At 36.4% G+C, this 13,597-nt stretch overlaps 1 protein-coding gene across 4 annotated transcripts in view; it reads left to right on the top strand.

Annotated features, from left to right (window-relative positions):
* The first annotated feature begins 4,015 nt into the window (after positions 1-4,015).
* NEB (nebulin) overlaps positions 4,016-13,597 on the top strand; it is a 211,260-nt gene continuing 201,678 nt past the window's right edge. For 2 of the 4 annotated variants that reach the window (XM_088146548.1, XM_088146545.1), the window contains exons 1-4: positions 4,016-4,051; positions 9,537-9,578; positions 12,299-12,336; positions 12,571-12,757. In XM_088146548.1, the coding sequence (XP_088002674.1) occupies positions 4,016-4,051; positions 9,537-9,578; positions 12,299-12,336; positions 12,571-12,757 (303 nt within the window). Of the gene's footprint in view, positions 4,052-9,536; positions 9,579-12,298; positions 12,404-12,570; positions 12,758-13,597 lie in introns of all 4 variants that reach the window. The other 2 variants (XM_088146546.1, XM_088146547.1) reach the window with 2 other exon arrangements.

Genomic DNA, 13,597 nt, shown 5'->3' with positions numbered 1-13,597 from the left:
AGGGCAGAACTGAATTTAGCAGCAGAAACATCTGGAGTCAGTGTTTTATAAATATATATACAGAAATAAAGAAAGTAGAACTATTCAAGTCTTTCAATTATTGATAGGTCTTCCGATGGACTGATAGTACCAAGCATTTTGAGCAATAGAGAATGTTCCCATCCACATCTTAAATTTGGAAACTGAATTCATCATTTCAAAATCAATGGTGAAGTCACTGTTCCCACCTGCTTATGCTTCATGTTGAACTACGGGGGGAATCACTCTGCATCTGTCTTGAAGTATCATAAAAGTACTGTGGTGTCATTCAAAGGGATGTCTCATCTTTGTAATCAATCCTACGTCTCAAGACTATACATAAGACACTGTTTTTAAAACTGAGGTCAAGTAGGAGTTCATGTAGTCATTAGTTAGCAGGCATAATTTAAAATAAACAAAGAAGAGATTAGAAAAATTTGACCACTAGCTTACAGTATGAATATATTGTGGCACTCAGCTGCTGTATTCTGTACAAGATAAAATCAGTATGCAATGAAGTAGCCTATTGCTTGACTGAAAGTGAAGGGAATAGAAGTAAGCTGAAGATCACCTTGGAATTTCATGGGGATTCATGCTTCACACTAAGCCATAATAATGTTGTTTGGTTTTGGCAAGCCATAGCTTAGCACCATATGTAAGCCCAGTCAGTATGTCTGACTTTGTGCTTCAACATTTAACCACTATATTAGGCAGTATTCTAGGAAGAAGGTGCAGGCCTGTGTATGACATGAAAACATAGACAACCTTTTGTTCAGCTGAGAAGAAAATGAGCCCAATCAACAAGTATGAAGCAGGAAATGTCTTAGAACAAGAGTAAGCAGCATTTTTGTGGACAAGGCCATTGGTTGCAGGAGGTGTGAAGATGGTGATGATGATGATGATGATGATGATGATGATGATATTATATAAATTATACCTCCTCTTTTGGAATGGTTTATATTATGAGACCCACAAAGTCAATGGATGGAAGTATTATTTCTTTTCCATTTCTATATGTTTATTTATTTATTTATTTATTTATTTATCCAATTTATATTACCGCCCATCTCAATGAGTGACTCTGGGCAGCGAACAGAATTAAAATAGAAAAAAACCAAAGCAAACATTATACAAATTAAAATACAGGCAGCTGAGAAACAACAACAGCCCAATCGCTAACACAACCGAGAAGTGGGTCCCTGCAAACATTTGGAGCCCCAGGCCCAGGTACAGAACCAGCTCTTTAGGGCCTTACAAAAAGCCCATCCTGATCTCCAGAGGGAGAATGTACCATAAAGTGGGTGCTCCATCAGAAAAGGCACACCTTCTAGGCCCCACCAACCGTTCTTGAGGAGATCAATTTGTCAATCTTTTCTGCATGCCATGACATAGAGCAATCACTGTCTTCCACTTTGCATCTACAACCTACTTCCCTATCTCAAAAGACTTTGAGATCCAGCATAACTGGAATGGTTGGATGGAGAAAACGCATCAAGCGCTCACTTCTGATTAGCTAAATGTTTGTCTTCCCTGCCTTCAGTGAAAGGCTATGGTAAATCATCTCAAGTTCAGAAACCATAGTTCTCCTGGGGGGTGGGGGTGAGAGAAAAATCCCACCATTGGTCTATGATCTTAAACTTCACTGTAATTAACAACCCATGATAGTGTTTTGTATTTTACAAATAATCATAATTTATAGGAACTGATGCTATTGCTATGTTTTGATTGAGGCTAAAAAACAAACCAATGATTCCTATGTGCTACTTCATTTTACTTTGAGGATTTACCGAACAGGTGGTCCTCCAGAGGGTCACTATGTATATTTAGTATCTGAAACTTGAGCACGCCTAATCTGATTGGCTACCCCCAACCACATGATGATTTAGGAGCTGATGCATCAGACTAACACTGCTTTTGCCCAGCGTTTCTCAGGAGGGAGGACAGTCAGAGAGGCTTTGCTCCTAAGGAAATTTAATTAAATATAACTGGTAAGCTTGCTCCTTTTTCTTTTTTAAAAGAAAGACATTTTGGGGTTTGCTTTCTACCAAATTCATATTTGCCAAATTATTGTTTGTTTCTTTGCAGGCTTCATGGCCTGTGGGATTTTTACAATTTTACAAATGTTATCAAACTTTTTTTTCTTCAGCATCAAATTATTCCTGTTTGGGGAGAGATCAGTTCTGAGTTTGGTGAGGTTTTAAAGGCAGACGAGAGGTTGCCTCTGTCGCTTGCAAACTTTTTGCACATGGAGATCAATGGCTCCTTTGGCTGAGCAGCTCTTGAGTTCCTTTTCTCCTTTAGAACTTGTCCAATTCTGTTGGTAGAACAAACATTGTGTAATTTGATTTTATATTACCTTGATTGAACAGAATTGGCATTAGGAAGGGGCAGCATTTGAAGGGCCTATATTTAACCCACAGCACTGGAGTGCCACTTGCCTCAGAAGGAATGGCAGTTCAGCTAACTAGACAAAACCAGCCAATCACTCTGGGGTATTAGCTTACAGGGCAAATATCTTTGTACTAGGAAGCAGCTGTTCCAAGCCTTCATCTCCTTTCCTGCAGTAGAAAAGAGGGATTTGCAGTTTCTCACAGCAGGCTCATTCCAGTGCATTAATTCATTCCAGTGCATGAATTCATTCATTTCCTTTATGCCATCTCAGTGATAAAGGTTTTGATATTTTCTAGGACTGAAGTTGGAGAAATACGTCAGGCACCCAGAAGCGAACCAAAGGAGCATCCACACAGAGATCAATGGTGGGACGAGAGAAATTAACTTCATTAAGTTAAGGTCATCTGAACAATATTTGTGTGACTGACTGTTTGCTGCTGTTTACTGTTGTTTAAGACCCCAAAGTTATTAGTTTACATAGAGAAACATTTTATTAAGTTGGCTCAGAGTTATGTTACTCCAGGTAGGCTTGTAGCAGAATTTGAAAAATGGGGGAAAAAACAACTACATTTCTAGGTTAGGAAAGCTTTCATGGAGGTGACCAACAAGCTGTTTTTTTGGAGCTTGTGTAGCATGATTGAAATGGAGAATTCTCCTTTTTTTACCCCTGCCATAGCCAGCATACCTCATTGCAATACTATTGTTCTGTGGTACCATGTTGGTACAATGATTGGTATTCCTTATCCTAAGCATTATTTGCTGGCTGTTGGTAAAGACATTCAGAACCTTCTAGTTGCAGTTCACAGTCAAAACTGTAAGTGAATTTCCATTCAAGAAATATTAATGAAACATCTAATGTTCTGGTTGGTGTCATGAGTCATTGCCAGCCGAGAATTGCCAATTATTCATTTTCTTGTAGATGTTTCTGCATAAATTCTCACTGCACAATACACAAGATCCATGCCTCAGGATTGTTATGTAATGTATTCTATTTAACCTACTCTGTTGAGCTAGGAATAGACTTTATATTATCTAATTTGTTATTACAAGTACATCACACAAGAGAATAGATATGATAATCTACATGTTTGTTCCTTGCCTGCATCCTAAGCAATTCTACTAAACAGAATTGCTCTATTTAGGCTCATAAAGGAAAATAACAGTGCAGTTTTATTGCAAAAAATGTTACTGGCTGAAGTATGAAAGGAGGCCAGTGTCTCAATAATCAAAAACTGGGTTTTTTACCCTTTGTATGAGATATTGGAGAAAAATGCAAATTATCTAAATGAAGGGCTAATGGCAATCTGATGCTAAACATTTCAAGATAAATGGTATTCCTTTATATATTTCTAGAAAGATGTAATTTTTGATAAGTTTGTTTTAGTATTTTTTAATTTTTTGTAATTAAATTTTTTTGTATTTTGTAATTTGGCACCTACGTTGTTGAATAAACTACAGATGTATATAAAAGTATTCTTACAATATTTTAATGATGCATACAGATATTTGATGGCTAAAAGTGAGCAATATTGAGTTCATTGTGCTGATATTTATTTATTTGATTTGCTTTGTGACCAGTGAGTAGGTGGACAGGCTTTCTGCAAAGATGGCAGATGAAGATGATTATGATGAGGTTGTGGAGGTAAGACTTAAAATGTTTGATTCACTGCCTTGAGGTATGTAGATGAGTTTATTATTTCAAAGAAACAGCAAATAATGGCAGGTCAGGAACTTGAGATGGCTGCTTCAGAAGTGAGTGTGTCTCCAAATTCAGAGCTAATGACCTGGCCAGTTATAGAAATTGATATAGTCTAGATGGCGTCTAGCAGCTGTTGGGTACTCCCGGAGAAAACCTAGGACATGTAAGAGCGCACGATGACCATAATGGCCAGTGATGCCTTTCTTCCTCTCCTCGCCTTCCTTCAGATTTAGTCTTTTATTTTTAAAAAAATAGAAAAATACAATGTAAGTGATGCTGATAATGTTGGTATTCATATGGTTACTTAAAATGTGCAGAATTCTATCTAGTAACAGCTTCCTGACCCACATAGGGCCCTTAAGGAAATCTGTCATAATGAATGAGTTGTCACAGTTGATATCATTGAAGAAAGTTCATAGCTCAGTAGGATCATATATAGTTTATGCGCAAAGATACCAGCCCTGATGTCCAGGCTGGCTGAACAAAATTCCTGTCAGAAATTCTGGAAGGCCCCTACTAGTCAGGGTAAACAGTCCTGGATTAAGCTCTGACTTCATTGGCATTTAAGATACAGCTACTGCTGATAATGTGGGTTATGTTTCCTTGCCAGGCTCCATTCTACCATGCTAGTTCTGCAGGCTGTCAGGAGAAAATCTTGGTTTGTAATTCCATGTGCACATTGATTACAGGACTGGATGGGTTGCACGAGGGTTTCCCACTCTTGGATGATAACATTAAATTCTACTAGAGTAAATCTCTTCAATATCTCTGATGACCAGCATAAATAACTTTTCTTTTATTGCAAAAGCTTTCTTCTTATTCCTCTTCCTCTTCCTCCTCTTCCTCCTCTTCCTCTTCTTATTCTTCACCTTCACCTTCACCTTCACCTTCACCTTCATCACCCTAACCCATTGTCTTATCATTGTCTGTCTCTTAGTAGACTAATAATAGTTTTGTCTTTCATAGTATCATTTCAGTTTCACATTGTTGCACTGTCTCTTCAGAAGTCTGTCCTTCCCCTCAATCTGTCTTGGGATATTTGTAGCAGGTGTGAAAAAGGCAAGAATTGCTTCTGATCTTAGTTTTAAGCAAGTTAACTTTTTCCAGAAACATTACAAAAGCTCTCATCTTCCTGATCCCCTTCCACTGATCTTTTGTTCTCATGCTTTAATTCTGTATGAACCAGGAACATATGCAAAGCATTGGAGAGCAAAAGAAATATTCATTTATAAGGAGACAGATTTATGTTTGAAAGTGCATGCAGTAGAGTACTCTTAAAAATAGCTTGGGCTTTTCATTTTGGACATCAGCCTGAATTGTGTGGTACAGAATACTGTAAGTGAGAAGTAGGCTCTGTTTTTCCTTGGTATAATGGCCATATTGCCAATTTTAAGTTGGTCAGTAGGCCACATGGGAAAAATAAATGGTGCTCCCATGTTGCTTCCATGCTATGATGAATATTTTGTCTCTTAGTATCTCTCTCTCTCTCAACACATACAAATACAGAGACACACAGATGTACACACATTTGTATGTATATAATCAAACATAAATATACTTATTTATAAACAGAAATAGCGTTCCTATAGGCAAATGGATGCACACATTCTCTTCCATCTTCTCACCAAAATCTTCTTACATTTTCTTTTATGCTTGTGTTAGTGTATTAGCAGACATATGTATGCTGTTAGTTTTACAAGCATCAGTCCCAGTGGAGAATAGTGAAGAAAAAGTAGAAGGAACATTCTTTCCTGATATTCTTCTCATCAAAAGAGTCAATTGTATATAAAGTTTGAAAAGTAACAGTATCTTGACAAAGTTCTCTGTGGAAACATAAATCAGCTGCAGAGAGCGGTAGTGAACCTGGCTCTGTTGTAGTGTGCAAATCTCCTCTGAGACTTCCTGTTAATGTGATCCGTGGAAATGGAGAGGAACCTTAATGGTGCACTAAATCTGAGAATTTATGTCACTGCTGTGGATCCTATTAAAATGAGCATGATAAATTTTGTAATACCAAGAATATGTGGAATCCAGTAGAACTTATTGGTGGAATACTTGGTTAAAAGTCTAGGCTATTTCCCTTTCAATAAAATGGGTATGATAAAGTCAAACAGTAAAACGAAGATGTGGAAATAAATCATATTCGATTAGTCCATCCCCATCCCACCCGGTCAGGCAGAGAGGGTATGCTGCAGACCCCACTGATGATAGAATGTCGACTGGCGGGATCCAGAAAGAGAGACTTCTCTGCTGTGCCCCCCGCTGTATGGAATACTCTCCCCCCAGAGGTGAGGCAGGCCCCAACTCTCTTGTCCTTTGGAAAACAGTTAAGGCCTGACTCTGCCGAATGGCATGGGGTGAAAAAAGGGGCAACCAACCCTGGGGGTGGCTAGCACCTTGAAGATGCTCCCATATGTTAAAATCTTACTGATCATCAACATCTTGGAAGATATTATTATTTGTGTATGTGTTTGGTTTTATTCTATTTTTACTGTATTTTTATACTGTTTTTATTGTATTTTAATTAATATTTATTGTTGTTTTATTGTGAACTTCCCACAGTCACTTCTTCGTGAGATGGGTGGTATCTAAATTTGAAATATAAATAAATAAATAAATAAATATTGGGTCCTACATGGACTGCATTAGCATCTTCTACTGTATGTCTTCATTTTCCAAGACTTTTCAGTGAACAGCAGGAATAATTCTAACCAAGCCTTTTAAATAATTCTTGGTGAATTAAGTTTGCTGTTATAATAATGAATGCTATTTGAAAGTAAAATGCATTTTGAGATATTGTTAATTTAAGGATTGATTTGATGCCATGCAAAATTAGGGTAAGATTAGTGGTTGCTACAGGTAGTAGTGAAACTTTGTGCAAGGGATTTTGGGAAATAATTTGGAACTGTCTTTAACATTAAAGCAAATTTAAACAATGAAAATCCCTTTCCCTTGTCCAGAGTGGTTGCAACTATGACAGAATTTTGAATCAGGGACACTTCTAATAATGATGCAAGCTCAGTCTTATTATCACAGGTAAAACATATGCTATTTTTGCTTCTTATTTATTTACCTGGGATCATATTTAGGAAAGTCCACCTATGAAATTAGTCTAATATATTTCACTAGTACTATAAATATTACAAGAATGCTGACAAGAGAGCTTTTCACAAAAGCTTGTACTGGTGTAACATACAGTGGATGTGTTATTATTAGCAAGATGATTTGTCCCACATTTAGGTTAGCTGATCTGCAGAAACATTGTACATTGGCATAGCTGGTCCTAGTACATTAATTTCCATTAGATTTGCCTGAAACATCTGATTAAATTTGGTGAAGTTAACACGTTTCTAGACGATATTTAGGACCTTGCAAAAAGAGAGTATAGAATTCACTTAAACAAGATGCAGCTGGTTCCCTTCTTGGCCCCTTCCTGGCCCCTTCTTGGCCCCTTCGTGAACAAGAGAATACTTCAGACACTGTTTATTTTATTATGAATCTTAAAGGACAATAATGTCATTTTTTTTCCTGTGTTGAGATCAGCATATTTATTTGGAGGTGATTGACTGGGCTTTTGAAATCTTCTGAAACGCTGCAGTTATCAATCCCACTTTACAATCTTCTTCCATATCTGGGTTTCTTTGTTTCTTATACCTCAGTCCTGTTTTCTTTGAATGACCGAGTGAAATGAATATTGTTTGTACTTTTCTGGATTTGTTCCATACGCATCAAAAATTATGATGGAATTTGAGTACAGCCATGATATTACACTTTATCTTAGTCAAGGAGCTGAGAAGCAGTAGTTCAGCCCTGATACAATGGCAACCTCCCCCTTTCTCTCTTAGTAGTAACAAGACCCAATTCAAAACATGAAAATAGCCTAGAGGAAAAAGCCAACACTTGTAATATATAATGTATTAAATATACAGGTAAATACAATAATGTGAGTTAGTATACAAAGTTTGAGACTTATAGATATTTACAGTATAATTATGTCAGTTGTGTTAACACAAAATAAAATCAGCTTGCCTGTCATCTATAGCAGGCAGACAGAAAAATCAAGAAAGTTTACAAGTCTTTGTGGCCTGTAGGAGATTGATAGCTTGTATGCCATTTGGTGGATCACACATATTGTACAGAAGTATTGGAGGTTTTTTTTCTTCAATGGTGAATTGTTTTAGACTGTTGAGAATCTAGCAGTGGAGGCAGATTAAGATTTTTTGTCTAATAATTCTTGTCCAGGCATGATTTTTTCTTAAATTCAGTGTCGTCTTACTTGAAGTTAAATATGGTAATACACCCTGAAGCATAAATGGTCTCGAGAGATCCGAGGCAAATTCTGTATAATTGTTGGTTGTGTTTCAGTTCTGGCTTGAAACACTTCAAGCAAAATTTGAATCATCATCAACTTGCGTCATCCCACTGCAGCTTTGCATAGCCCTAATTAAGAAATACATTAAATAAAAAATTTAATGCATAGCAGTCATTCTAATAAAATATGGTCATGTTCTGACACATATTTTGCCATTTTATTAAAGTCTTCCTTTTACTGCCCAGGTGGCAAACCTAACTTAAATGAATAGTCCATGACAACTGTTCCTAGGATATTCAATATCTCATTTCAAAAGAATTCACAGATGAATAAAATATTTTTCCTGTTAAATTAAAGAGTTGCTTCGTCCTCTTACAATGTGACTTTCGGAAGAAAACAGTTAAGTGCAAGATTGTCACTAAGTCTTCCAATATATATATCTGGATAAAATATATATTGTTTTGTTGTGAACTGCCCAGTCCCTCCTTGTGGGGGAGTTGGGCGGTGATATAAATTTGATAAATAAATAAATAAATAAATAAATAAATAAATAAATAAAATATCAGCTTGGAAATATTGTGGGTTTAGGTGCTTTCTGCATTGGTATTTTAACTGTCTTTTGGATTACCTCCCCTTCCCTAGTACTTGAAATGGTACATACAATGAAAGGGCAATGGCATTTTCAAGTCATGGCTAATGATCTGGTGAATTTCTCACCTATCCTGTTCACTCACCACTAACTTGTGACTTTTAAAAGGTTATTGTATGAACAAGCCAATGGGTGTCCAAAATTCCACAAGTGCAAGCAGGGGATGTGAAGTCTTGGAATTCTTCAATTGGATCTAATGCAATGTTCAAAAGTTAAGCTCTTAATATACAAGGAAAATCACCCTTTTACCAGCATTAAGTATTGCGACCGATTGACAGCCACAAATCTACTGGTGTATATGGAAGAAATGCAGCAAAATCTTTGAGTATTTTCCAGTGGTATCATAGAAAATCCTTACGAATCACATCTTTCTTTAGACTGAGATTTTATTCTTTACCTCAAGGGAAACAGATGTGTTTTTATGAATGACCTTGTGAAAAATAATGAGGTTTCTTTTTTGTTTATAGTACTACATAGAAGAAGAGGTCGATGACGATGAACCAGGAGAGGTAAAAGCCTCTGTTTTATGCCCAAACCTCTGATTTTGTGGAATTTAATGCTTTTTCAGCATTTTGTGAATGTGCATAATATAAAATAATTTAATAGATGTTTCTATGTAGTCAAATAATCTAATAATAACCTCTGGGAAGAGCAAAGTCAACCAGCACCTCATAAAACAAAATGATGATCTTGCTTTGAGTGTCTTTTGCTAATGCAATGGTGGGCAATTTTTTGATTGTGAGAAGCCACACTTACAAATTTTGGGGTGGGGGGGCACAGTGGATGATAACACCTGCACCCACACCTGCACTAATGGAGTAATCTCTTTCATTGGTGGGAGAGACTGATCCCCAGAAGAGAAAGGATGTGGCTAAGATAACAAGACTAAGTGGCTTTCGGACTGCATGTTTCCCATGTTCTTTGTTTTTTAGAAAGATGTAGGAGAAAGGAGAAATTAATGAAAATTCAGATTTCTTTCCTCCAGCAAGAGTTGGAGGCTTGTTTTAGTTAGTATATTATTCCTCACTCCTACCTTTATTTGCATTAATTTGCAGTAGGCTTTAATCACACTTAACTTTTCTCCTTGTCCATGTGCTCAATGCTTCGTAAGGTACTAGTTGAAATGTTTTAAAAATTCTTTGTTTTCTTTTTGGGGGTGCAGATGGATGGTGGTATCTGCATCCTAGTGAAATTGGTGACTAATTTTTGATTGGCTTGAATGGTATGATTTGCATAAAAATGTATATGTATATACCTCTGCTCTTGATATCTTGGGCATCTCCCAGAAAACAAAGGAAGAAACAGTAGTTCTTAGAAGTTACTAAATGAAAATGATATTTGAAAACTCAGCTCAGAAGAGAATAAATGTATATGTAGCTTTTATGTGTGTTTCCATTCATTTGTCTGATGTGATTCATTTTTGGTACATCCAATGTCATTTTCTTGTTTTTGTTTCTTGTTCAAGTAGCATAGCATATTCACATATTGTTCATCTTTGAAATACCTGTAGCCATCTTAAATATGTTATCCATTTTAAGGCTTTTCAATTTCAAATTTTTGGATGTGTAACAAACAGAATTTACAAAACATTTTTAAAAAACCAACATAATAAACCTATATACATGCATACATGCACATATGTATTCTAATCCATCATAACTTTTCACCTTACTAAAGAATGAAACCTATCTATGTAGTTGTCAACTTTATGGTATGTAATCAATCAATCAATAGAATAGAAATCAAAAGAAAGCTGTGCTTTTATTAACTTTACTTTTAAAGTAATGATTTACCTGTTTGGAAGCCAGACAAGATTTTTCTTCCTAGGGATATGTTTTTATAACTGTTGCTAGCAACCTGAAGATAAATATTGTAAGATTATTTTATTCTAAACATTTGTTGTTTATTACTCCTAGCATTTCTTTTAATACACTTTTTAATTAGAACTGCATCATGTTTATGGCATCAGCATGACTGTAAATATTAGAAGCACGTTCCCTGGCCTCGTTTTCCAGGCCTCAGAATTGCTAAGGAGGATCCTAGAATCTTGTAAGACAGATCTACAGATCACAGGGATGGCCCAGGGCAGAAGGGGCAAAGTTGTTCCTTCATTAGATAGGTTTTGGGTCAATGGAGAGAGACAATTATATAGCATCCCGAATTTTTGGTGTTTATTGTGTGTAGCTCACTTTTGGGGGAATAGTTCATAAGACAACCTTTGAGCATACATTCAGAAAATATAAGAGTGGATGGACTTATTCACATAGACTAATTCTCGTATACATTTTGGAGTAATCTCACTAAGATCAATAAGGTTAAGGCAAAGGAAGAGTTTTTCCAGTCTTTGTCTGTTCTGTATGTGTTCTCAAAATTCCAACTGATGTGAGTGAGAATGATGGCGAGGGAAATTCTTGTGAAATCCAAAACACTTTGGTGAATAAACCAATTCCTTTATTTAGAAAACAGTTATTTAATTTTATAGAAATAAATTAAATGATGTGTGCATAATATAAAGCACTTTTCAAATGTAAGGGGAACTTGATTGGGGGCCGGGGGAAGGTAGTACTATACCCCACCCCTGTCCACTGTCTTATCTAGACATAACTAATGGCTGATTCAATTTTGTTTCCATATGATATATCCTAATGGCACATTCATTTTTGGATTTGTTAGCCATGAATTTCGCAAAGAAGGCAATACATTTTGAGAGTAGGGCAACTTGTCAGAGATGTAAAATAAGAGATGTAACATGTCATAAGAACCATCCTGAATTCAAGAATATTCTCAGGTAGTAGTCATACAGATCAAACTAACTGTATGAACTATTCTTTGCACATTCTCAACATCTATTCCATCCTTCTCTGCCCAGAGGTCTAATTTTCAGGATTTTCTGCCCATCTCTTTTCAGCCTGAGGATAGGTGAAGGCTCAACTCAAATGTATAATGTCATACATCGCACAGGCCTATGAAATGAAGTATGGTAAAGAAGCTATGCAAATCAGTTATCCATATAATCTATTGATGTGGGGTGTAGATTACTAACTTGGAAAGTCCTTTGGAAGTTTTCAAAGATTGGTTCTGAACAAAGTTCTCTGTTTCTCGGTTGCACTGATTTTCAAAGGATTAGTGGGTGTATAGACAATTGTAACTCCCAAAATGGAGACCCAAAAGGCTCTAAAACCAGTGCTAAAGTGGAAGATAAATTTGAAATATCTTTCCATATTCCTAGACGATTACTGAGATCACTGAGACAACATACAAAACTGGGTCCGCACCGTATACAGTAACAACAAGACATACTTCAGGAACAGGCAGGCATCCTTCGGAAACAAGAGTACATACTTATGAAACAACCAGGCATCCTTCGGAAACAAGAATACATACTTATGAAACAATCGAGCATCCTCCAGAAACAAGAATACATACTTATGAAACAACCAGGCATCCTTCGGAAACAAGAATACATACTTATGAAACAACCGAGCATCCTCCAGAAACAAGAACGCATACTTTTGAAACAACAACGCGTACTTTGGAAAGTACAGCACAGCCTCCGGAAGCCAAAGACATCCCTCACAAGGCCTCCCATCCTGTCAGAAAAAAAGTTGTACGGAAAAAAGTGGACACATCTAAATTTCGGACACCTTACTTGGATCACAGTTCAAAAATGCAAAAGCTCTTCAGTGATGTAAGTCAAGAATTTGTATTTTCTCAAATTCAAAGCAATTTAATCCTATATGACTGAGTTTCAGCTAAGTTTTAAAAAATCCCGGGGAAAAAATATTTATTTTATACATATATATGTATCCCTTTTTCAATGTATCATAAATTGATAACAGCTATCAATTACTGTAGCATAGAGGGAGCAGGGAGTCCTGCTTTCACAGAGCAAATATCAAAGCTTAGGGGCATCCCAGAATAATATTCAGAATAATATTCTGAAAAAGTTCTAGTTTATAGTCTTTCCTTATTCAGGCCATAATCTTCTTTGGCTGCATGAAATAACCTAATTCACTTTATCTACATATCTTTAAACTGTGTGTGTGTGTGTGTTTTTCTACTTAGAGCATAAGGTTGAACAAGAATTCTATGTTCCCTCTTACAGTTTTAAATGTATTAATATTTGTTAATATGTGTACCTGTTGTGCAGCAGCATTCTGTTTGGAAGAGCCTTAGTTTTAGAAAAGCCTATATTTGAACTCACTCAATTGTTTTCTTTCACCATGCATGTAGAGTTGCTAAATTTTCAGTGTAAAATGTTGGCTTCTGCATAGGGTCTGGGTGGTACAGTGTGTGTGTGTGTGTGTGTGTGTGTGTGTGTGTGTAACTGATCTCAGAAGTCTCTACCTTGGCACCCTTCACATGTGCTTGGCTGGCTAGAAATTCTGTGAGTGAAATCTCAGTACAACCAGAGGGAGCCAGACTGTAGAAAGCTGATCCTTAGGTCCATAAGTTTGGAGAATATATTGTCTGTTAATCAGAAAATTCTAAGCTCATGCAATTTATATATAAATCAAACTTTTATCCA

This window comes from Python bivittatus, unplaced genomic scaffold (genome assembly GCF_059951505.1).
Source record: "Python bivittatus isolate LINGU-HERP-01145 unplaced genomic scaffold, Pbiv_v1 ctg000480_np1212, whole genome shotgun sequence".
NCBI lineage: Eukaryota > Metazoa > Chordata > Lepidosauria > Squamata > Pythonidae > Python > Python bivittatus.
The sequence above is the reverse complement of the archived record's forward strand: the minus strand, read 5'-3'. Positions and strand labels throughout refer to the sequence as shown.